This window comes from Leucopleurus acutus (genome assembly GCF_964270905.1).
Source record: "Leucopleurus acutus genome assembly, chromosome: 10".
NCBI lineage: Eukaryota > Metazoa > Chordata > Mammalia > Artiodactyla > Delphinidae > Leucopleurus > Leucopleurus acutus.
The window spans coordinates 80,319,234-80,343,793 of NC_139153.1; the positions used below are offsets into that span (position 1 = coordinate 80,319,234).

The 24,560-nt window shown below is 41.7% G+C and overlaps 1 protein-coding gene across 1 annotated transcript; it reads left to right on the top strand.

Annotated features, from left to right (window-relative positions):
• The first annotated feature begins 2,116 nt into the window (after positions 1 to 2,116).
• FBXO9 (F-box protein 9) lies at positions 2,117 to 23,955 on the top strand. The gene is made up of 13 exons (XM_082847974.1): positions 2,117 to 2,519; positions 5,513 to 5,599; positions 7,993 to 8,146; positions 10,810 to 10,869; positions 12,299 to 12,398; positions 14,407 to 14,537; positions 15,548 to 15,662; positions 18,189 to 18,307; positions 18,505 to 18,595; positions 19,180 to 19,275; positions 19,728 to 19,821; positions 21,380 to 21,531; positions 23,374 to 23,955. Exons 1-13 carry the CDS (start codon positions 2,517 to 2,519, stop codon positions 23,480 to 23,482), a joined length of 1,311 nt encoding a protein of 436 aa, XP_082704100.1. The 5' UTR covers positions 2,117 to 2,516; the 3' UTR covers positions 23,483 to 23,955.
• The last annotated feature ends 605 nt before the right edge of the window (positions 23,956 to 24,560 follow it).

Genomic DNA, 24,560 nt, shown 5'->3' on the forward strand with positions numbered 1-24,560 from the left:
GCAAACCACACTGTCCTAAGCAACAGTTTTAATTAATAAAACAGTAATCCTTTCACACATTGTGGATCTTTCTCTGAGTTTAAATTCCCTAGCTCATATCAATTTTCTCTCACTATCTTTGTTTTTGAATTCTAATAACCGAGAAGATTGTGTTTTCTAGGAAGAATCTAGGCAAAAGGCCTGAATCCCTCTTTCTTCTTGCTTCTGTTGAAGAAACCTACAAGATACAGGACAAACTTCCTTAGACTTCCTGTCTCAAATGGGAAAGGGTCATCTGGCCACTTGGCAAACGTATAACATTTATCTACCTTCATGTTTACCTATATAACACCCAAACCATATGGCAAATGAAAATTGAACGTCATTGTCAATGAAAAGATAGGGAGACAGGAGGCAGCCCGACAAATCATATACTACTCCCAGAAAAAGTGATTTTTAAAGTATTTAAAATGATCAGTTTTAGTCAAATTCAGTTGTCCAAGCAACTGGCAAATGGCCTGTCTTGATCTACCTTTAACAAGGGTCCATTGGGCTAGTAAGTGGCTTAGGTCCATAGTCCCAGCCTCGGGAAAATTATAACCACGTATTACATAATATGATGAGATAATACAACACTGTAAAGAAGCCTAGTGGATACAGTGGATACTGACCTAAAATTGAAAATTAGTAGCTATGAAACATAACAGCGTTTTAATAAAATAGGTGCTCAATTTATTGATAAAAGTACGTATTATTTTATTAAACTTTTTTGTTTATTTACTAGAATAATAGAAATCATCTGTGCTAACTAAGCATTCAACAAGTTTAATGAAATAGACTCGTTCTGAAAATATTTCAATACCCCATTCCTCATTTGCAAAACTGATCTTTTGTATTCATTAGTCACATATAACATTTTCTTCTATTATAAATCCATACATCTAATCTTTCTCCCGATTTAAATTTCAAAATACAATTTAAAAGAGGTCATTGGGAGGAAAATCATCCTTAACAGACCTAAGCCCTAGTCTCTTTTAAAAACTGAAAACTAGTAAATTTTTAGTCCCCGTTAAACAAGAATGTACTTTTTATAGGTAGCTGACTTAGGATGCAAATGAAAAGCCCATCGGAAGGGTGGATTCTAATATTACAAGACAGCAGTTGGGGCTTCCTTATTGTAGCTCACCATTCTGCACCCCTCCCATTTTTTTTCGCCTCTATTTTCTGAAGAAGAATGTACTGCATTACTAAGATCTAAATAAACACAATAAAAGAAAATAATGGATAAGAGATTTAAACTATTGTGAACTCGTGAGAACCACGAGTAGGATCTTGGAAACCTGATGACTATTAGTACCCCACACCTAGTAGAAACTTTAGAAACTACATAAATGTTTGCTGAATGAAGGTAAGAAGCCCCAAGACTAGGTTTACACAGAGTAGAGAGCATGCAACATTCAGTATTTAAAACAATGTAAAGTGTGGGAAAATAATACACTGCCTGACAAACAAGAGTGCCTTCTGCGGAAATGAAATCAGGTGTTTGGGCTGTAAGAAGCGGGGTCCGGACGGCAAGTGAGGGCTGGTGCTCTACGCGGAACGGCGGACCACAAATCCCAGAGCGCTGCGGAATCCGTCTCCGCAGGACTCGGGGTTCGGAGCCGTAGAGCCGCAACGTCCTCCCGCGTTGCATGATGGGATCTGTAGTGAGACGGGCGTTGGGGGGGGCTGTTTTCTCTCCTGCCGCTACTCTCCTGAGCGCCTCTTTTCTCAACCTCCAGGACCGTGTCTTTAAAAAGTTTAGTCGTTATAACAGCCTGTGACGATAGTGGAATTTAACTGTCTCCCTGCAATCCCGGAGTGGGACTCTAACCACAGTCGCCGAGGATGGTGTAGTGACCGTCCCGGGCACCCAATTCGATGCCTTCGGGCCGCTTGCCTTAGGGTCTCAACTCTAAATTTGAGTTAAGTCCTGTTCAAGTTTGCGTAAGTTCACTGAGCCGAATACTAGGCTGAGTTTGGCCTTCGGCACCCCGGGCTGACCTCACCCGGGCTGTCCCTCGCGCACACAGAAAGCGCACGTCCCTAGCCCTCCACAGGGAAGTGCGCGGGCAGCGGAGCAGGGCAGCCCACGCGGGCGGCGGCGGGTCAGCACTGCGCATGCTCGCTGCGCCGGCGCAGGTTTCCGCGGCAGGGGTGCATCTACGCTGCGGCGTCCGGGGTCTCCAGCAGGGTCGAGGCTCCGGTGCACGCACAGTCCTCGGCTTCGGCGGGCCCCAGGCGTCCCTGCGCTCCGCGAGTCCCCGGCCGCCGCCCCAGCGCGCCGCGATCTGGCCCTCTGCCCTGCGAAAATGGCTGCCGTACGCCGGGCCCGCAGTTACTGCCGCTGCCTGGTGCGCTTCTCCGACCGAGAACTCTGCTAAGTCCCGTTGCAGCAGACGGCAGGAGTAGACACCGGACTCCCGGGGCACCTCCTCGCGGGGGCGGTGCCGAGGGGCGCCGAGAGCCCCTCGGCCGCGGCCGGCTGGCCCGCCAGCATGGTAAAGCGCCGAGGAGCTCGGGCGGGCGGCGGGCGGGACGGCCCGGGCCTGCGGGGAGCCCCGGGGGACGTGGAGAGGGTGAACCTGCGAGGGTTGGGGGCTGCACGGCTACCACCATACTGGGGCCCTGGCCTGAGGGTGGCGGACAGTGTTAGTCCTGCCCGCTCCCCGGGGTTCCTTCCTACCGAGCCCCCTAGCTGGGTCTCCAGGTGAGCAGAGCGGGTTTGCTGGACGGCCGAGAATAACGCCTCTCGGCCTGCTGAGGGCATTGAACCGATCTCGTCCCTTTAATAAAAGCGAGCGTAGATTGAGGTGAGCCGTCGCAACATCTGAAAACGGGAGGGAGCCTTGGCAAGTGGAGACACTTGTTGATCGCCGCCCCCCGCCCCTCCAAAACAAAAAGCCTGCCCATGGAGCCGCCGTTCTGACCCTTTAAGGAGTCCTGGGTTTAGGAGACGCCCGCCCCAGGACGCGGCAGTTCCTGGGGCAGGGTTTTGGCTGGCGGTCCTGGTGGCTTGGGGTTGGAGGGATTTTGTCTCATTTCACAGCAGCGAGGGCCCAAGCAGCGTCAGTGCGGTCCAAATGGAGGAACTGAGCAAAGCTCCAGAAATTGACAAAGCAGATTCCATGGGGCTATTGCGTGTTGGCGTATGTAGTCTCTGCCCCATGCTGCTTTGCTTTGGCTTCAAATAAATTGTCGTTCCGAGAAACTAATCTCTGGCTAAAGTTGAGTGATTCAAGAGTGAAATGATCCCAAACTCATTAGCTTATAGTAGACACCCAAGTGTTTATTTAATACACGAATGGTTGAATGAACTTATTTTATGAAGTCAATTTGGTGAATAGAAAAACACTAATTGACTATGCTTTTAAACTTTCAGAAATAGTTCTCTGCCCAGGATTAAGCACTTAACTTTCTGTATTTCATTAGTCCCATGTGTAAAACAGTAAAAGGATGAACACATGAGCTACTCTAGTGAAAGGTGATGTTAGGTCCAACTCAGTTATGAAAAACAAAAGTGAAAATTTCTGGATGACAGCCAAAGACCTACTTATTTCAAGTGGTATTTGAGTTGAAGAGCATATGGTAAAACCCCAAATTTGATGGTTCTTGTTATTGTTATTGTCACCATACTGTCAAAATCAAAGTCTTAGTGGATGAGAACTCTATTAACACAGCCCAGGGGAGAAGATGCTGTCTGTATTATAGGCTTCCTGTCTCCTTACCTCATCCTTGAGATACGCATTATATATCCTCATGGCATTTTATTTGTTAATTCATTTTTTGGAGCACTTATTATCAGCCTGGCATAGTGCCAGACCTCAGATCTTGATGCCAATGCACTGATTTCTAGCGAAAGAGACGAAATCTCAATACAAGTCTTAAGTGCTGTGATACCAGCACAAGTGTAATGGGAAAACCAAAGAGGCAAGTGAAAGGATCAGAATTTGTTTCCTCCTGGGATAATCCCTGAGCTGAATCATGAAGGATGAGTAGCAAGTAGCCAAGTGGAAGAGGATGCAGGCATTCCAGATGCAGAGAGCAAAGCAGCGTGTGCCAAAGCGCGGGGCTGGAGAGAGCAGGGGGAGCTCTTGAAGTCACTTTGGTGGGGCTGTTGGGCTAGAGGTAGAGGCTGAATTACTGAGATACCCCAGGGACCAAGGTCCCCTTCCATTAGCTGTCCTTAGAGTTTATAGTAATAAAGCAGACCCTTATTTGAGAAGAGAGAGAAATACAGTTGTTAGATCTATAAACTCAAACCCTTTTATTGTGTAATTTCCCATTACTGATGATCTGAGTAGGAAAAGCTCTCAGCTTACAGAGACTTAAAAAAATGTATTTGACAGTGCGTTGATGCTCAGATTTTCCAGTTTTCTGGAAGTTCATCCGAGGCTCAGCCTTTCTCTTTTATTTCTCCACTGATTTAGCCTTTCCAGGGTGCCAAGCACTTTACCACGTACTAACTAGTTCACATCTCACAGGCACCTCTGTTGTAAGTCTGGTTGCCAGAGATAAGATAGGGAGCCAGGCTTGTTTGTGTTGTGCTATGAAGTAGTGCAAGTATATCTGGTTGCTGTGCTCAAAGATAGGTGTTAATACAGACATTTTAGTCCTGGGAACAAATTACAACCCCAATTGGCAATTGTAAAACTTACCGTGTTTGGAATGAGTGAAGTTAAATAGATTTTATTATTTTTATTTCTAACTAACCTTCAAAGTCACTTCCCTGATTGCCACATTTCTTTATAGGACTGAACACTTGAAGTGTTGAGCAAGTCTTATTTGCTAACAAGTGTGTTAGGTTATAGACCACACCTAGGCAACATTTCGTTTTCACTGGAATATAGGATCCAGTTTTATTTAGCAAACATTTATGGAGAATAAAAGGATAAAATGGACGGAAACTGACCTGAGGCTTCTGTTAAGTCCCAAGCCGTGCACAGTAGTTCCAGCCCAGCTTTATTCCACTTTAAGTCAATCCAATATATGAAAATCTGGATTTATAAAAAAAAAAAAAATGGAAGGAGCTTCTTTACAAAAACCTTCACTCTTACATGTCTTTGATTTGAGTGAGCTTTTCTAGTACATTTAAAATATTATTAGACTAAAGTCATTCACACATTAATAACATTCCAGTTTGTGTAAAGAAGGGACAACCATATATGGGCTCTATATGGTCTTAAGAGATCCATGAAACAAAAACTATTTGAACTCTATACCACCAACTGTTATTTTCTGAAGCAAAGTTGTTCTTTTTAACCACCTACCAAAACATTTTAAGCTGGAGCCCAGTGAAGTTGTTTATTCTACAGTATTAAAAAATTAAAGTGTCAGACTTTTCTGACTGCAATCATTTAACTTACCTGTGAAGAAGATATTCAGAGAGAGGCAGCTGTGTGTTTCACTGGGCAGGTAGCTGAATAGGAGATGTAGGTTACCAGGGAAACTGTGTTTGCTTATTCCTGAGCGTCGTTTGCTTTCCCCCACTCAGGCAGAAGCTGAGGAAGATTGTCATTCCGACGCTGTCAGGGCAGGAGATGAGGATGAAAACGAACGCCCTGCTGAGACAGATTTGCAGGCATGTTTCTTCCTTTGTGCATTTCGTTCTTATTCTGTTGCTTTCCATACATAAGCAGGAGTTGGTCATAATTATGAAGATTCATAGGTTCTTATTTGCATTGAATGTAGCTGTATCTTCATACCGGTTTTTAGAATACTTAAGTTATGACTATGTTATAGATTTCTTTTTCTGTAAAAAGGAATATCAGTAATTGCTGCTGTGTAATTCAGTATGTGGGTTTAAAGTGTTCAAACCAAGGCATAAGCATGACTAAAACCCATCACCTTAAAGAAAAAGATTGACAGATTTGACCTCCTAAAAGTTTAAAACCCATATATAGCAAAAGACCTCCTAAATCAAAAGAAATAATTAACTGGAAAAACTATTTACCATCTAGGGGAAGAGGATTAATATCTCTGATACAGATGTAACATCCTTATAAAAGTAGTAACAACATAGGATAGAAAGATAGGAATGGATAACTAATGGAAAAAATTAATATAAATATTTATGAAACATTAGAAGAGATAATCAGCCTCACTAATAATTTTTTAAAAATACAAATTAAGGGCTTCCCTGGTGGCGCAGTGGTTGAGCGTCCGCCTGACGATGCAGGGGACGCGGGTTCGTGCCCCGGTCCGGAAGATCCCACATGCTGCGGAGCGGCTGGGCCCGTGAGCCGTGGCCGCTGACCCTGCACGTCCAGAGCCTGTGCTCCGCAGTGGGAGAGGCCGCAACAGTGAGAGGCCCGCGTACCACAAAAAAAAAACAAAAACAAAAAAAACAAATCAGCAAAGAATTTTTTTTTAAAAAAAGATCAGATTACTGAATAATGCCTATTGCTGTCCAGGCTCTGAGAACACTCACGCAGTATACATGAAAGCATAAGTTGCTACAGCTTTTTTGCAGGGAAGATTAGCAATATGGATCAAAATGAAAAACATACATTCCCTTTGAACCAGCAATCCTACTTCTAGGAAATTAATCCTAAGGAAATAATAGGGGAAGTGAGTAAATATACACATACAAAAATGTTTATTGTAGCATTGTTTATATGGAAAAACGGAGTACAACCTAAATATCCATCACTTGTGTTAAGTAATGATGCATCCATACAGTGAAATATTCTGCAGCCGTTTAAAAGGATAGGGTAGAGCTTTGTGCATCGAAATAGAAAACCATTCATTGTAGTTAGTTAAGTGCTTCTTACTGAATTTGTAATCTTTAGAATACTTGTGTGTTTGGAGTGCACCATCTAGTAGGCGTTAAGAGTGCTGCTAGGACTTCCCTAGCGGTCCAGTGGTTAAGACTCCGCGCTTCCAATGCAGGGGGCTCGGGTTCAATCCCTGGTCAGGGAACTAAGATCCCACATGCTTAAGTCAGAGGTATATGTGTTACATTCGTAATAGGAAGGTGGGAGTCAAAGCAGTGTGCAGAATGTAGAGAAAAATTATTAAAAGCTTTCATGTTTTAAATCTGTACTCTTTTTTTAAAAAGCCAGCACTAATATATACAATCCAATTACCAATGTCCTTTGGGGGGAAGGGCATCCCAGGTTGGGTTCCCAGAAAGCAGACTCCGAGGTGGGTGTAAGAGGTTTATTAAGCAGTGCTCTTGGAGTCAGCACCTGTGCCAGGGAGGCAGGGAGGGAAGCCTGAGGGGGTTGGGGGAGCTGGACTGCTCTGCAGTCTCAGTGGACCAGCTCAGTTAATCCTGCGGAAGTTCCGAGGACTTCCTCAGAGCGGGGGAAGAATGACCTTTCAGAGTGGGGTCTTTGATCACTCTCGTTGATCAGTCGTTGGGTGGGGAGCACTTGGGAAGGGGTGTGGTCTCCCTGAGGCCCTACTGCAGGGCGAGGGCTGAGGGCTGTTCTTCTGTGGCACTCCCAGCAGTTCCTAATGGGGGGGTCTGGGCAGCACAGCAGAGCCTGCCACAGAGGGGGTTTCACTTTTTCTATGTTTAGATTCTTTTTAATGATATGTATTAGAAAAAATAATTTCTTTTAAAAAAGAGAAAGGTTATTAAAAGAAAGACTTGGGGCTCGCATACAGGATTTTGAGGTGATGTATTCCAAGGGAAGAAATGTTTGAAAGCATCTAAGTTCAGTCCCTAAGTGATGGCTTACATTTTCGATTCCAATTAAAATTTGATTTTCTCATACCATTAGATTTCTCCTGTATAGAGAATCTTATTTTAGGCAAAATTTCACAATTTCTTCAAAGTCTTAAGCAAAAAATTATCTTGGAAGATAACAGGTATTTAATGGTAGTATTCAGTAATTTAATAATTTAAAGACAGTGTTTTCTCAGCATATGTGTATGTGTGGACATCGGTGTTGGACCTATTGACAGATTGTTCCAGAGTTGAGCTCCTCTTCCTTGGTGGGTCCTGAAACATTCTTCTTCCCTCAGGCACAACTCCAGAGGTTCCGAGCTCAGTGGATGTTTGAACTTGCCCCAGGTGGAGGCTCGAGCAGTTTAGAATCTCGACCTTGGAGAGCAACGAGAGGCTCTTCACTGAGAGCAGCGGACACCAGAGGAAGGCAGGAGCTGGCAAAAGAAGAAAAGTTAAGTGTTAGGGGCGTTGTACTTGGAAAGACGGTGACAAGTGTGCCAGGGTGTCCATCCCTCACCACTTTTTGTAGGCCTTTGGATGACACATTACTCCTTCTTTCCTGCAGGTATACAGTCTTGCCGGAACTCTTTGGTAATATACACCCCTGAGATTCACCTGGTCTAAAAGACAGATGCCTCTGAATCTGTTTAACAGAAGCCTGAAAGGGGAAAAAATTGGTTTAAATGTTAACACCTTCCCAAAGGTCATAATGCAATATTTTGTTATATTTTGAGTTGAACAGATTTATAGTGATGCAGTAATTACTTCCTTATCCTGGAAAATTTTGAATGCTTTCTAATGGTTCACCTCTTTCCTAGTGCTTGTTCACACAAAGTACACTCAACCCACCATTTCAGTTTTCACAACATTTGTCCCTCTGTGTCCGGGGATGCTCACCTTCCTTGTATGAAACGGTGTAGCAGTTGCGTATAACCACGCACATCCTCCAGTATACTTTAAATCATCTCTAGATTACTTGTAATACCTAGTACAATGTAAATGCTCTGTAAATAGTTGTAAGTACAGTGTAAATGCTGAGTAAATAGTTACCATTGCGCAGCAAATTCAAGTCTTGCTTTTCAGAACTTTGTGGAACTCTTTTCAAATATTTTTGATCTGCAGTTGGTTGAATCCGAGGATGCAGAGACAGGGATGTGGAGGGCTGACTGTATCCTGTTACTCCACAGGGGTTGTCATCTTCATACCATCAGACCCAAGTTTTTCTTTACAAAAATTTGCCGTTTAATAATCGACATTACCATGATAACTAAAAACTTCCATATTTGTTTTGTTTCATTTTAATTTTGAAATAATCACAGATTCATAGCACAGGGGAGTCCTGTGCACCCCTCCCGTCCTCCCTTGACGGTGACACCTTCCGTAGCTAGGCTTCTAGGAAGTAGACCTTGGTACAGTCCACAGAGCTTATTCAGGTTTCCAAGCACTTCACTGTCTGTATGTGTATAAATAGTTCTCTGCAATTAGCCGTGTAGCTTCATGTAACCATCACCACAATCAAGATACAGAACTGTTTTGTCACCACAGGGCTCCCTCTTGCTACCTTGATAGTTATACGCTCTCTTGCCCACCTCCTCCCCAGCCATTCCTAACCACTGGCAGCCCCTATGCTGGCCTGCATTTCTATAATTTTGATATTCAAAAAGTGTTGTTTAATTCCTTTGAGGTCTGTCCCAGTTGTTGTATGTGTCAAGAGTTTGTTGCTTTTTACCGCTCAGTCGTGTTGCATGGTGTTCACGTACCCCACTTTGTTTGACCACTCACCTGTCGAGGGACATTTGGGTTTTTTCCAGTTTGGGGCTATTATTACTAGAACTGCTGTGAATATTCATATGCAGGTTTTTGCATGAACATGAGTTTTCATCCCTCTGGCCTAAGAGTGCAATTGCTAAGTTGTATGGTAAGTGCATCTTTGATTAAAAGAAACTGCAAACTGTTTTCCAGAGCGTCTGCACCATTTTCCCTCCAGCAGTGTATGAGTGATCCAGTGTCTTCACATCCCCGTCACCATTTAGAGTTGTCATTACTTTTTTTTTTTTTTTTTTTTTTTTTGCGGTCCTTGGGCCTCTCACTGCTGTGGCCTCTCTCGTTGCGGAGCACAGGCTCCGGACGCGCAGGCTCAGCGGCCATGGCCCACGGGCCCAGCCCCTCCGTGGCATGTGGGATCTTCCCAGACCGGGGCATGAACCCGTGTCCCCTGCATTGGCAGGCGGACTCTCAGCCACTGCGCCACCAGGGAAGCCCATGTCATTACTTTTTAATTTTAGCCATTCTGATAGCTGTGTAGTGATACCTTCTTGTGATTTTAATTTGTATCTCCCCAGTGCCTAATGATGTTGAATATCTTTCCATGTGCTGTTTCCTGTCTTTATACGCCCCTCAGTGAAATACCTGTTTGTCTTTTCTGATTGGATTGCTCATGTTTTTACTGTTGGGTTTTGAGAGTTCTTTATGTATTCCAAATACAAGTCCTTTGTTGAATATGTGGCTTGTAAATTCTTTCACTTTGTAGCTTGTCTTTTCATTCTCTTTTTTTTTTGTTTTGCGGTACGCGGGCCTCTCACTGTTGTGGCCTCTCCCGTTGCGGAGCACAGGCTCCGGACGCGCAGGCTCAGCGGCCATGGCTCACAGGCCCAGCCGCTCCGCGGCACGTGGGATCCTCCCGGACCGGGGCACGAACCCGTGTCCCCTGCATCGGCAGGCGGACTCTCAACCACTGTGCCACCAGGGAAACCCTTTTCATCCTCTTAACAGGAAATTTCACAGAGCAAAAGTTTTAATTTTGATGAGGTTTAATTTATCAGTTTTTCCTTTTATAGATTGTGCTTTTGGTGTCAAGTATAAGAACTCCTCGCCCAAGTCTCCCAGATTTTCTTGCTTTTTTTCCCTAAAAGTTTTTAAAGTTTGACTTTTAAGTCCTTGATCCATTTCGAGTCCCTTTTTATGTAAGCTATGAAGTAGAGGTTGACATTCATTGTTCTGCCTGTGGATGTCTACCTGCTGTAGCACCATTTGTTGAAAAGGCTATCCTTCTACCACCCACGCTCACTTTTAGTACAGATTTTCAGAAATTGTCTTTCACTGTTTATTTTTATAGGCTCGAGAACTCTTCCTAAAAGCAGTAGAAGAAGAACAAAATGGAGCTCTCTATGAAGGTAAAAACTCAGGTCCCAGGATCATCTTGTCTTGACAGTTTTGAATAAGAACTCTTTGCTATTCACCAATTTTTTAAAAAATAGAATATATTTATACAGAACATCAGTCTCTATATTTGATATTGATTTTTAAAAAATAAAAATTGTATTTTTATATAACCTGTCTCTCTCCAAAAAATATTGCTGAGAAACATCTCATATTGGTAGGATTAGTCAAATAACCTTTTTCTACATTTAGGGTTTAGTATTTATTCTTTATTATTAAAGTCTTAAAAATACTGTTGCTTATTGAAAAATAGCAGGATATGCCATTGAAAAAATAGGATATGCGCCTTTTATAGGTGAACGTTATTTCAGAGGAGGAGACTATGAAGGATAGATGGAGGAACATGTACATGCTTTCTAAATTCTAATGTACATTTTAGAGAAGGAATACTCTTCAGCCTTAATTGTCTCTTTTATTAGGCCAGTAGAAATGTGTAAGTAAACCAAGTAGTGGGGCTGTTTACCAGATTAGGTTTGTAATTAGGCTTTCATTTCCTGATAGAAAAGCTGTTAATTGGGGCATGGAAAAAAATGCTAGCACTTGAGTGGTTCGAAAATGCCCCCCAAATAACATTTTCAAAATTACTGCATTTATTTGCAAGTTTCTTCTAGGGGTATTTTCACTCTGAGATATGAAAAGGGCCCAAATGGTGGTATCCTGCCACAGTCTTTATTAGCCTGTGAGGTTCCTGTGTCCACGTAGTTTACAGTCACTCACCCAGAGCAGCAGAACACGGCAGAGTGGACTGAACTGAGTGGGCTTCATCTGTGCGGAAAGAACTAGTCGGCTTCTGCAGCCCCAGGTTCTGTGGTGTGTCTCTGTGGGAGAGACTGCTCAGTGTTCTAGTTCTAAACCTCCTGGCCAGCAGATTGATTTAAAACAGGTTTTATAGGTTACTTAGCTAAATAAGAGGCAGCTGGACTAAAGGAAGTTGGATTTGAAGAATAAATTCCAATAAATTCCAGAAAACCCTTCTCCTTATTCTACTCAGGAGGAAACGTTTGATTTTCTGCATCCTAGGAAGAAGTTTGCTTAAAGGTGTTTTTGTTGGGGCTGCAGCAGTGGCATTTTCAAAGCACAGAGAAAGACAGCCACATATAAGATCATTTCTGACAATATGTGAGAGGCAGAGGGAAAAGATGGGCTAAAAGATAAGAGTAAAATGCAACATCTTAAGTTTCTGTAACGTGAGAGCTTTAGAAAAAGATTATTTCTGACTAGTAGGGTTTGGAAATAAGTTTGCTGACTGCGACTGTTGCATGTAGAAAAAGGGAATTTGGCTGTTTGTAAAGAAAGTTACCAAATTAAACCACAGTTAGGGTAATCAAAGGAAATGACAAAAATGTGTGGTCATAGCTAATTTAGCTTTATTTTTTCTTTTAGCCATCAAGTTTTATCGTAGGGCTATGCAACTTGTACCTGATATAGAGTTCAAGATTACTTATACCCGGTCTCCAGATGGTGATGGCGTTGGAAACAGCTAGTGCGTACATAATTTGATAGACAGTAATATATAGAGTTTGTTAAAGTTAAGCGTCTTTGCCCTGTTGACTCTTAACATGATAATGATAAGAAGACGGTGCTAATTCTGTTGTTATATAGTCTTTAATATAAAGACTTGCTTATAAAGTTGTAGAAATTTTTTAATTAGGGAAATTTTAAGAGTAAAGTATAGAAATGCATATTGTAAACAGGTGTAACGAAAATTAGGTGATGAAAGAGTTTTTTTTTTTAAATAAAAGCAGTGATTACTGAAAGGAGTAAATTAAAGGACACATTTCAACTTTCTGAAACATATAAAGTCAAAACTATTAAAACGTGATCAGGGCAAGCCTGAAAAATGTTAATGGTTGAAATTGGGTACATAGTGTTTTATTACACTAGTCTTTCTCCTTTTCTATCCGTTTGAAATAATACATTTTTTAAAAGGCTTTTTATTAGGAAAATGCTGGACTCTAACCAGACTTTGTTGTAGATAGAATACTGTTAAGACTGCAACATTTGTTTAAAAACACGGGCAGGACATAAGCGCTCCTAAAAAAAACCAAAGAAACTGTGTTTCATTGTACAGATGCCATTGGCATCACAGTCATGGAGTAGCATTGACTGTTTATATGGACAGAGACCAAGAGAATATATTTTTAAGCGAATACTTTTGAAGCTGTGTGTAAAGCAATTATAAAATTGTATTGGCTTAACCCCTCTCTCTCCCAAAGCTTATATTAGACGGGAAGGGAGTCTGTCCCCACGAAAGGATGTCAGGTTTAAAATGAGCAGTACAGAGAAAAATAGAAGTTTGGTGATGAGACATTATATTAGTTCTGCCATGAAACAATTAAGAGGTTACCTTTATCGATAACTTAGCGCTGATCGCCCGTGCTGCTTAACTGCTTATGGTATTAACACTTAAGCTTTGGCTAAGCCGTATTAAAAGAATCCTGGTGAAGTCAGCATTTATTGTCTGTTTGGGGCTAATAATATTGTTCACTAAATTCGATTTAATAACGTGAGGTAGTTCATACTCAAAAGGACTCACTGGGGCTTTTTCTAAACCTTCTTTGAATGTGGGTAGAGTCCTTTAGACCCAGCTCTGAGCCAGTTTGATAGACGCCAAGGGCTGTTGAGAAAGGTTGTGTTAAAACATTAAAGGAACATTTCTTTCTCTCCCGTCCTGTTACACAAACCCAGATGCTATGAAAGTTCTTTAAGGGTACAGTTTATTTTCTTAACAGACTTAACAGGCCCTAAAAGCCTCTGCTATTTTTTTTGCCTTCTGTAAAAAGCTGGTAGCATAGCCCTGCAGTCCATCTAGCCTCAGCCGCATGTGCCCTTTGTTGTCTTATAATAAGCCCATCCTGGTTTTCTAACTTCATCCTCATCCAACCTTTTTGTAAGTCTGATCATTTTTAAGGTTACTGTTAGCAAAAATGGAAAGCTATATATTTTTCTAGAACTCTAACTATGTATTTGTTCATACTGATAAATTATTTGTGGACCCTGCTTTTTAAAATTACATATTTTCCTCTCTAAAGGTAGGGTGATAAGGCACATACGTTAGAAAACCCTTGGTAAGTAAGCGCCTCAGATAACATTTGTATGTTTTATTTTTATCCAGTTACAATGGATTGTGGTCACTTAAAAGGATATATTTACATAAGATTTTTAAAAATCATTTGAAAGTATCTTTTTACTAATTCATGAAATCTCTATTTGCCATAAAACTAATTAATTAAATCTCAACACCTGTATCCAAAAATTTAAATTCTTTCTCTATGGGAATTAAAATTGCTGAAGCTCTTTTCTTCAAAAAGTTGGTATACACCTTTGCAAGGCAGGGTAACCATTTATCATATTAAAAAAAAAGTAGTAAGAAGTTTGCTTTTGGATGACTTTTTCTAAAGCAGATTTTGAAAGTACTGTGGAAAATCATTTTCTAAGCTGTGTTGTGTAGACTGTGGCACTGCGTTCACTCACCTCCCTTATTTTCTCAGCATCGAAGATACCGATGATGACAGCAAGATGGCAGACCTCCTGTCCTACTTCCAGCAGCAGCTCACGTTTCAGGAGTCTGTGCTCAAACTGTGCCAGCCCGAACTTGAGAGCAGTCAGACTCACATATCAGGTGTGACTTCGTGGTCGTTATAACTCAGTGAGAAATACTTTTCCTTAGATTTACGTTTTCCAAACTTAACAAGGTCAGATAGCTTGTCAGACAGTTGCTCTAGTTCAAAGTATGGTGGGAGGTCTAATTTGTGCATACTGATAAGCTTTTCAAGATCCGAAGCAGAGTGGAGTTTGTAGCACAGTTGTTAAAGGGTGCCATTCTTGGGCTTCCCTGGTGGCGCAGTGGTTGAGAGTCCGCCTGCCGCTGCAGGGGACGCGGGTTCGTGCCCCGGTCCGGGAAGATCCCACATGCCGCGGAGCGGCTGGGCCCGTGAGCCATGGCCGCTGAGCCTGCGCGTCCGGAGCCTGTGCTCCGCAACGGGAGAGGCCACAACAGTGAGAGGCCCGCGTACGGCAAAAAAAAAAAAAAAAAAAAAGGGTGCCGTTCTTTTTTCAGTGATGCTCTGCGAGGGTGAATGTGTGATTTGGGATGGCCCTCAGGAAACCGGAGGAACAATGGCACCATCAGGCACTTCAGCCAGGTTGGACGGTAGTCCTGAGATGGGCTGAATGTTTAAAAATTGATGGGGTTTTTTTCTTTTCATATGTTAAATGTTGTTTACTTAGCTATGGGACTTTCCAGAGGAGGACAACTGAAAATTTCCAAGGAGATGGAAGTTATTTTTTAATGTTAACAAATGCATACGCATGCATACATACTAGACTATTTTTCTAACATATCCATTTTTATGTATCTTGATGATGAAATGATCTTCCAAGGGAAAGGGGTACTTTATAAAAATACCTTTGGATCTGTTCAATAGTGAAAAAACAAAGATATTTTGTGTCTTGATGTTAGGAACCATTTTTACTTCTGGGTAGTTAAATATACTTGTGCTGTAGCTCTGAGCAGTACTGAAGGTGCGGTTTATAAAATTTAAGGAATACATAAAGATATCTGCAGGGAGAATGTGACAGCAGAGTGATGTATAGGAAGGAGAGTCACTGAGAGGATAGTTTCCTTTGCAGCGCTGCCGATGGAGGTCCTGATGTACATCTTCCGATGGGTGGTGTCGAGCGACCTGGACCTCAGATCGTTAGAGCAGTTGTCACAGGTGTGCAGAGGATTCTATATCTGTGCCAGGTACTTACTGTTTTTTTTTTTAAGCAACTCTGGCAGTGGTGAAAAACATATCAACAAAGTGAAAAGACAACCAATGGACTGGGAATAAATATTTGCAAACCATATATCTGATAAGAGGTTGATATCCAAAATGTATAAAGAACTCATACAACTGAATTGCAAAAAACCCCAAATCTAATTAAAAAATGGGCAAAGGACCTGAATAGATGTTTTCCCAAAGAAGATATACAAATGGCTAACAGGTACATGAAAAGTTGCTCAACATCATTAGTCATTAGGGAAATGCAAATCAAAACCACAGTGAGATATTAGCTCATGCCTGTTTGAATGGCCATCATCAAAAAGACGAGATAAATGTGGATGTAGAGAAAAGGAAACCCTTTCACACTGTTGGTGGGATTATGAATTGGTATAGCTACTATGGAAAACAGTATGGAGGTTCTTCAAAAAATTAAAAATAGATCTACCATATGATCCAGCAGTTCCACTTCTGAATATATATCCAAAGGAAACAAAAACACTAACTTTGAAACATATCTGCCCCCCATGTTCGTAGAAGCATTATTTACAATAGCCAAGACATGGAAGCAACCTAAGTGTCCATGGATGGATGAATGGATAAAGAACATGTGGTATATATAAACAATGGAATATTATTGAGCCATGAAAAATGCAGAAATCCTACCATTTGTGACAACATGGATGGACTCTAAAGGCATTATGTTAGGTGAAATAAGTCAGAGAAAGACAAATGCTGCATGATCTTACTTACATGTGGCATCTGCATAGAAAAGGAGAATAGACTTGTGGTTACCAGAGGTGGGGGAGGGAAGAAGGTGGTCAGAAGGTACAAATAAGTACTAGGGATGTAATGTGCAACATGGTGACTATGGTTACCATCGCCATATGATAGAGAGTTGTTAAGAGAGTAGACCCTAGGATTTCTCATCACAGGAGACCTTTTCTTCTTATTGTATCTGTATGAGATGATGGATGTTCACTAAACCTATTGTGGCTTATTTCACAATAGATGTAAATCAGACCATTGTGCTGTACACCTTAAATTTTTACAGTGATGTGTGTCAAATATTTTTCAGTAAAATTGGGAAAAGAGCTATACTTTTAAAATCTGGTTATGTGAAGAATAATCATAGTTTAGTGTAACTTTATTTAAGACAGGTAATCCTTTATGAATGTCTTATATAAAAATAAATACTTTATCCTTAGCATCTAGAACTTTTTTTATAACTTTATGTAGTTCTTAAAATACAGATGCCTTGTTTTTAAATAACCTAATTTCATTTGGAGTCTTGTGTTTTGGGTAAAACATTTGAATTACTTTAAAGCCTTTGGGGTTTTTTTTGGTGATTCTGTGTGCATTTCTGTTTAACAAGTACCTATCAAGCACCTAGTGGATTGACCCAGCCTTTTGAAATTGGGGTCTCTAGCACTGTTATTCCATTAACTTTCCTTTTAATTACACAGGAGAAAACAAAAAGGGAATTAAGAAAATAAATTTTCAGGGGTAGGATAAAATTTGGTTATAAAAGTATTTGTTAAAAGAATAAAATTGAAATACGTTGCAATGTAAATTTGGGCGGTTTATCTCTTTTTGCAGTCTGGCTTCAATATAAGTAATTCCTACGTCTTTAAAATGGAATGTTTTCAGTTAAAGATAGTGTTAAAGATGGCGTTAAAATTATTTTGAGTTGTATTAGAACCATGTCAGTTGCGTAGCTTTTTGCAGTAATCCCATGACAAAGTCTTGTTAGGGTTAGGGTTGGTGCTGTCTTCGTAACTGACCTCCAGTCTGACTGTTTCACTGTTTCTCCGAGTACCATTCTGGCTCAGCCACCATTAGGCCTGGTCTGGTTTATGGCATTGGCATCTTGTGTGGTCTCTGGGCTTCCGCTCTTACATACCGGGAGCACATTCTCCGTAGACCACCAGTCTCCTTTTAGAAGCATCAGTCATGCTCAGAACCCTCCAGTGGCCTCCACTTCACTCAAAGGGCCACTCCCGCCTGTAGAGCACTACGTCACCTGCCCCTGCCTGCCTCTTCACACACGTAGTCTGCACTTCACCCAGTCACTCTGCTGCAGCCGCATGATCCTTCTCGCTCCTTGTTGAACGTGCTGGCCACACTCCAGCCCTTGGGCCTTTAATGCTGTTGCTTCTGCCAGGATACCCTTCCTCGTCACCGTAGACACCTGCCCAGAAACAAGTAGTCTCTGTTTCCCCACCACCATCGTCCTGGTCCTTTTACTCTGCTTTGTTTCTTTTTGTACTGAGCACACTACCTAAAACTTTTCTCTTGTTTTCTTCTCTTTTGTTTGCTTTCCCTGTAAAAGAGCAGGGCCTTTGCCCTGTCCGTCAGTCTGTCCCCAGTGCCCAGGACAGTGCCTGGCCGGCACTCAACCAATATTGCCGAATAGAAGATGGCTGGTGGCAGGAATGCTTCTCATGTCTGAGTGCGGATAGGGACTCACCTGTTATATGTGTTGATGTTGTGCTTTTATTACCTAGAGATCCTGAAATATGGCGTTTGGCGTGCTTGAAAGTTTGGGGCAGAAGCTGTATTAAACTTGTTGCATATACATCCTGGAGAGAGATGTTTTTACAAAGGCCACGTGTTCGGTTTGATGGTAAGCTGAACTCTTTAGAGCAATGGTGACCTGTTGTGCTGATTTTGAGAAATACACAGTCTTAATTTTCTATAACAGAGCAGAGTACTATAAGTATATTTAAAGGAAACCACAATAAAAACAAAACTGGAAACATGTTACATGGTGGTAAAAATTTTTTATTATGTTCTTTCTAAAAAACCTGTTTCTTTTTATAGGCGTGTATATCAGTAAAACCACATATATTCGTCAAGGGGAACAGTCTCTTGATGGTTTCTATAGAGCCTGGCACCAAGTGGAATATTACAGGTACAACTGTAGTAAACTGAGTGAGTGAAAAATTCTCTCTCTCCAAGTATTGGTTCGTTAGTTATTGGACATCTGTTCTTTGTGGCTTTTGCATTTATCCACAAAATGGCCCTCAGTATTTTTATCCGGTGTTATAACAGGAACTGCACTCAAAGAACCAGTAGGTTAAGATAAATCAGTTAATTCCTCCTGGGCTCTAAACCTAAGAATCACTATGAAGTCACTTTAGAGCTCCTCCGTGTCTTCTGCCTTGTCAGGTAGCTTGTGCTGTTACTCAGGCTTATTGTTCACCAGATACTAGTGTCACTGGGAAACAAGTAAGCTATGGTAACTGCCCTGTAATAGCATTGGGCCTCACTTTCGTTTGACATTAGTTAGTGCTTTGGGGAAAAACACACAAATGCTTTGGTTCTCTTCTGCTGGCCTCACAGGTCATGTTTGTGTCAATGATGTTTTGCCACTTCTTTGGCCCACGGTATTTCCATTCTGGTTTCACAGCCATGAGTAAATAGGTTTCGGTACCAGTAAATAAGGATGTGTTTTCTATTTGCATGTGGTGTTTTGGTGTTTTCCTTGTTCCACAGGTACATAAGGTTCTTCCCAGATGGCCACGTGATGATGCTGACCACCCCTGAGGAGCCCCAGTCCATTGTTCCGCGTTTAAGAACCAGGAATACCAGGTAGTGTCTTTCTGTAGTTTTCTATCCAGTCCAAATTTTAGGTGGTAACTTGCAGATTATGTAACTTAATACTGGATTAAAGAAGCAGTCATCTGGGGCACTTGTGAAAAGTACCAATCCCGGGAATTCCCTGGCAGTCCATTGGTTAGGACTTAGCAGTTTCACTGCTGAGGGCCCAGGTTCAATCCCTGGTTGGGGAACTAGGACCCCACAAGCTGTATGCAGCACGGCCAAAAGAAAAAAAAAAACACAACTGATCCCTGGGCCTCTCCGCAGAGATGTCCCTCCGCAGGTCTGGGGCCTCGGAGACTAGACTTACTCACATCCTAGCTGATTGCCCTCAGGCAAGTTGAATAAACACTTCTAACTAACCTATTACCTTCTCGATTACTTAAATAAATACACATTACGGATTAATAGATTTAAAGTGTTGGTTTTTTTTTAATTTTTAGAACTGATGCAATTCTACTGGGTCATTATCGCTTGTCACAAGATATAGACAATCAGACGAAAGTATTTGCTGTGATAACTAAGAAGAAAGAAGAAGTGAGTATGCAAGGTGGAATTGGCAGTTTTCCTTTTAATTTTCTTACCCTGCTCATTCAAGCATTCTTGATTAGAAAGGTTAAAAAATACCGTTTCGTAATTTATACAATATGGGTGTTGACTTACAGCATATCTCTGAGGAGAGCTGGAGGGTTTCTAAAACACAGTTATTTTTTATTGGATCAACTTATTTGTTCTTCTCCAAGTTTCCTCTTCTGGTCCAGGTTTCTTACGCATGAAAACGTAAAGCCAAAGTAACTATTAGTTATTCCTGTGAAATAACTAGTACAGTTATATATGACTATGTTTTTGCTTTTCTCCTTTTGAATCCTAGGAGATTTTCTTCCTAAACGGACTCATAGAGATAATTCTTTCACAAGGATATTTTTAGAATTTCAGTTTGTACTGGAAATAAGCTGAAGTGAGATAATTTCCTTCTTCCTTTTCTTACAAAAGGAAAAAAAAATGCCGAGTAAATACGATGGCTGAATTATTACATTCCAGAGTGTTTTAAATTCGCTTAACAGATTAAGGGGCTAATTTTTTTCACAGCTTTTCCCCATGTGCCTTTTTTCAGTCCTGGTTGAAAACGCTAATGTGTACTCAAGAAGTCAGTTGTGAGGTAGTTAGAATAAATACTTGCCTGGTGCTTTTATAATTAATATAGCTCTTGAATGAAGTTTCTCTTGTGTTAAACACCCCCTCCCTCCCACCCCCAGCACCATGTATGGGAATAGTTAGGGCGGGTTTCATCTGTGAGTCCTGTGGCCCTCCGCTGTGGCTTCTCTGGCTCCCTCTGGCTCCCGGAATCGGGGGGCAACAGCCTGAGGGGCAGAGTTGCTTGCTGTCACTGTGACCTTGGCCGTGAGTTTACTGAGGTCAGAGCTGGGGAGTCGTGAGGCCCTAGCTGTTTAGATTTTATCTAATAAGAGAGTTTAGGGACTCCCATGCTGATGACCAGTTTTCTCTGCAGAATATGACTCAGTGAAGCCGTGCATAGTGGCGACATTCTGGTGTTTTTAGCAGTATTTACAGAAGTGTGATTCCAGTGAACCTTGTCACATCTATTTCTCCGTTGACTTTTACTGTTATTGCAAAGGATCAGTTATACTCAGTGTTTTTTCTACAGCCTTCACCAGTTTATCACTTGCCCTCTTTAAAAATTCCCAAGTGTTTTCGAGTAGAAGGAAATACTAGGCTTAGAGATGGGAGACAGGAACTTTAGTTCGCATCTCTGACACTGGCCCTGGGCTGCCCGCCCTGGGTCCTCATCCTGTCGGCCATCACACGGCAGCGATGCGGTCGCACGTCACACCTGGGGATGTTGTGATGACTGACTGAGATGGTGATGATGGAGGGAAGAGCCTTCTGCGTTTAGAGTCCTTCGTGTATTTCCAGGCACTCGTACACATTCTCAGTCGATAACCAAAATAGCTGTTCACTATGTGCAGATGGTGTGTAACTTAACATGCTTCTGAGGTGTAGCACCATCCATCTCTCTGTCTCTGTCAGTGAAGTGAGGCCTCACTGTTGCTCATGCACCTCTCTTCTTTTACAGAAACCACTTGACTATAAATACAGATATTTTCGCCGTGTCCCTGTACAAGAAGCCGATCAGAATTTTCACGTGGGGCTTCAGCTGTGTTCCAGTGGCCACCAGACGTTCAACAAACTCATCTGGATACATCATTCTTGTCATATTACTTACAAGTAGGCGAATGCAGTAAAAATCCCAAGGTTACGGACTAGATATGTCCTTCCTGTTCAGTTGAGGGACTCAGATAGGGTTTGATTCCTCAGAGTGAACGTTCGATTACAGAGCAAAACCACAGCATAATAATCCTGCAGACGAAGGAAACGGCCAACTGGAGAAAACCTAAAAGTGGACCAGGAAGTGGAGCGTTCCGAGCTCCTGCCCACTGCCCATGGTGATGCGGGTGGGCACCGACCCTGTGGGGTTGAGAGCAGCTTCCGTGCGTGGACGGTGCCTGGTCACTGAGCTGTCCGTGCGTGACTTCATTCGTTGGCTTACTCAAGGCAGTTGTAAAGCACCGAGACCTTTTTTCTTCTCCCATGTTTCAGTCTGATCATTTTTCACCTTATTTCCATTTGGTTTATCCCCAGGGATTATACCCAGATTTAAAATAAGTTGTAGTTAGGAAAGTAAGTCTGCTGAAAAGATTTCGTGTGTTCCAAAGCCAAATCTCTTAGTGGTTCCTATTTAAAGTTCTTTGTCCTATGAGTTAGGATTTGCTTGTATGAAATAATTAATGAACAGATGAGAATGTGTGAGAAAGGAACAGTGCAGAAATGAGTCAAGTAAAAAAAAGGAATTAGGAAAGTGAAATGTCAGTTCACGTGGATACAGATCTTAGCTGTTGTTAGGTTTGAAGGAACACCGGTGTGTGCCCGAGGGTCTGCATGCCAGTTGAAATCAGAATTCTGAGAGGCAGGTTGTGAGGTCAGCTTCCATTAGCCTCTTTCACAACCTTGACTCCGTTGTTGAAAACTTCCTCTGTCACGTTTCCATCTTACAAATAACTTCCCACTCATCTGGGAGGTCCTGACAGCTGAGAAAGAGCATTTTTCTCTCTCCTCATCCTTACCTCCTGGTCCTACTATCTTCTTTTTGCTTCTCTGAGTAATTTGTGAAGTGGAATCTTTTTTTTTTTTCTTTTCAAAGAAAGAAACCAAACCCAGAAGTAGGACAAAGCAAATGAAAAGCATCACATCTTAAGAGAAAAAAGTGACGTCATTTGTAACTGCTAATGATCACGTTGACGTCCCTATAATAATATCTATAAAGTCACTTGAATTTTATGTTTTTGTTTATTTCTCCTTTTTTGTTTTTAGGAGAAAATTAAAAGCTGTGGTAATGTAACTCGTCACCTGCTTCCCCTCCAACCTGAAATTGTGCTGTTGATCATGCAAATATAAACTCATTAAATTCTCTTCTAGGATTATAATTCTTTCTAAAATACATTTTAACAAGAGCTTTACAAAGTCTATAGCCTTTGACTTAGAAATTCTGCTCTTAGGGATCTGTTTTGTTTTGTTCATATTCAAAAATATCACAACATCATTTTTAATTGCCAAATATTGAAACAGCCTACATCTCCAGCAAAAGGAGAATTTAGTAAATGTGGTATAAGCAGACAGTGAAATATTATGCAGCCACAAAAATGGCTTCTGAAGAGTATTTAATGACGTGAGGAAATGCTTATGTCATAATGTTTTAAAAAGGCAGGATGACAAGTAGAGTATGATTTCAGCAGTAAAGTTTGATAGCAAGGTTGAAGTGCCTGGAAGAAATGCTTCATGAGGCTGTATCTGGGTGATGGGGTGATGAGTGATTTTTCTTTACATTTTTCTAAATTTTTCAAATTTTCTATAATACACTATATTATTTAGAATTGACTGAGATGAATTAAATTTAAAAAAGGCTAAAGCCTAAAATAAACTCCTCCCCCCCCACCACCGCCCCAAAAAAGGCAAGGATTTCAAATGAGTTGATATCTCCTGGTAACGAGTGATTCTGTGCTTTCTTTCCAGATCAACTGGAGAGACTGCGGTCACAGCTTTCGAGATCGACAAGATGTACACGCCCCTGCTGTTTGCCAGGGTGAGAAGCTACACTGCCTTCTCCGAGAGGCCCCTGTAGCCCTCACGTCCACCCCTGCCGCGATGCATGGATAAAAGTATATAGAGAAACAGAGCACCTAAGTTATAAATGTACATATATTATATATATATGGAATTGGAACTTATTTTACATTGTTGGAGTTCTTTCAAGAAGAGTATAAATTGATTATTTTTTTTATGTAAAGAGAGAGTTGATTCTTGGGGAGTTTGTTTTGAAATTATTATAAGTTACAGTACATTTATGTTGTGAAAAACCACATGGGATTTAAATCGTGCCCTTTTTCAAGCAGATTTCTGAGCAGATTCTGTCACATAGGTCGTCTTCTGACTGATCAGCCCAGTATTTAAATGCGTCAGGGGAGCACCCCACGGGATCAGCATTTATTTCACACGTGACGTAGTGTCTCTCACTAAAGGCTCAAAATGTGAACACCTGTTCTGGATTTGTTTGAAACTTTGACCAATAAAGATCATAAATAAATGTTTCTTTCAAGAAAATGTATTTGGACAGCCTTTTTAAAATGTCAGAATGATAAAACAATCCTAAGGTAGCCAGTGAAGGCTTACGAATGAATGAGCGCCTCTTTCATCTTGGTCTTCATACACAGCCACAGACTATAGTATCTGTACACTGACCCTACCCAGGCCCCCTACAGATACGTGACATTAGGTGAGAAAGGGTGACTCCCTCGGGGCCAGAACTCGTCAACAAGCTCAGCCAATCTTCTTTGTTCATAAAAGAGCAGGAGTGGATCATATAAACCCAGTCCCAACTCTCTCCAGAACCAAAGTTGGGAGAGGGCCAGCCGCCAAGTGAACTGTACGTTACTGCCCCGGCGGCAACGCTATGAGTAATTTCAGAGTTTGCGTTTGGCACATCTCTACCAGATTCAGGTTCGGTTTTGGTGATTCAAATACAGCTAGAGTCGAGTACCTGTGTACTTTCAGAAGAAAACACCTGCAGCCAGGATTGCTTTCAAGTTCATAGTGACATTAAAAGATGCTTCGGGGACTCAGCTGGTGGTGCAGTGGTTAAGAATCCACCTGCCAATGCGGGGGACATGGGTTCGATCCCTGGTCCAGGAAGATCCCACATG

Bases quoted from the DNA above. Each gene is read 5' to 3' on its own strand.
- FBXO9 (XM_082847974.1), top strand. The intron at 5,600-7,992 runs GCATGTTTCTTC...TTCTTCCCTCAG, and splicing joins CTGCTGAGACAGATTTGCAG to GCACAACTCCAGAGGTTCCG. The intron at 19,822-21,379 runs GTGAGTATGCAA...CTTCTTTTACAG, and splicing joins TAACTAAGAAGAAAGAAGAA to AAACCACTTGACTATAAATA.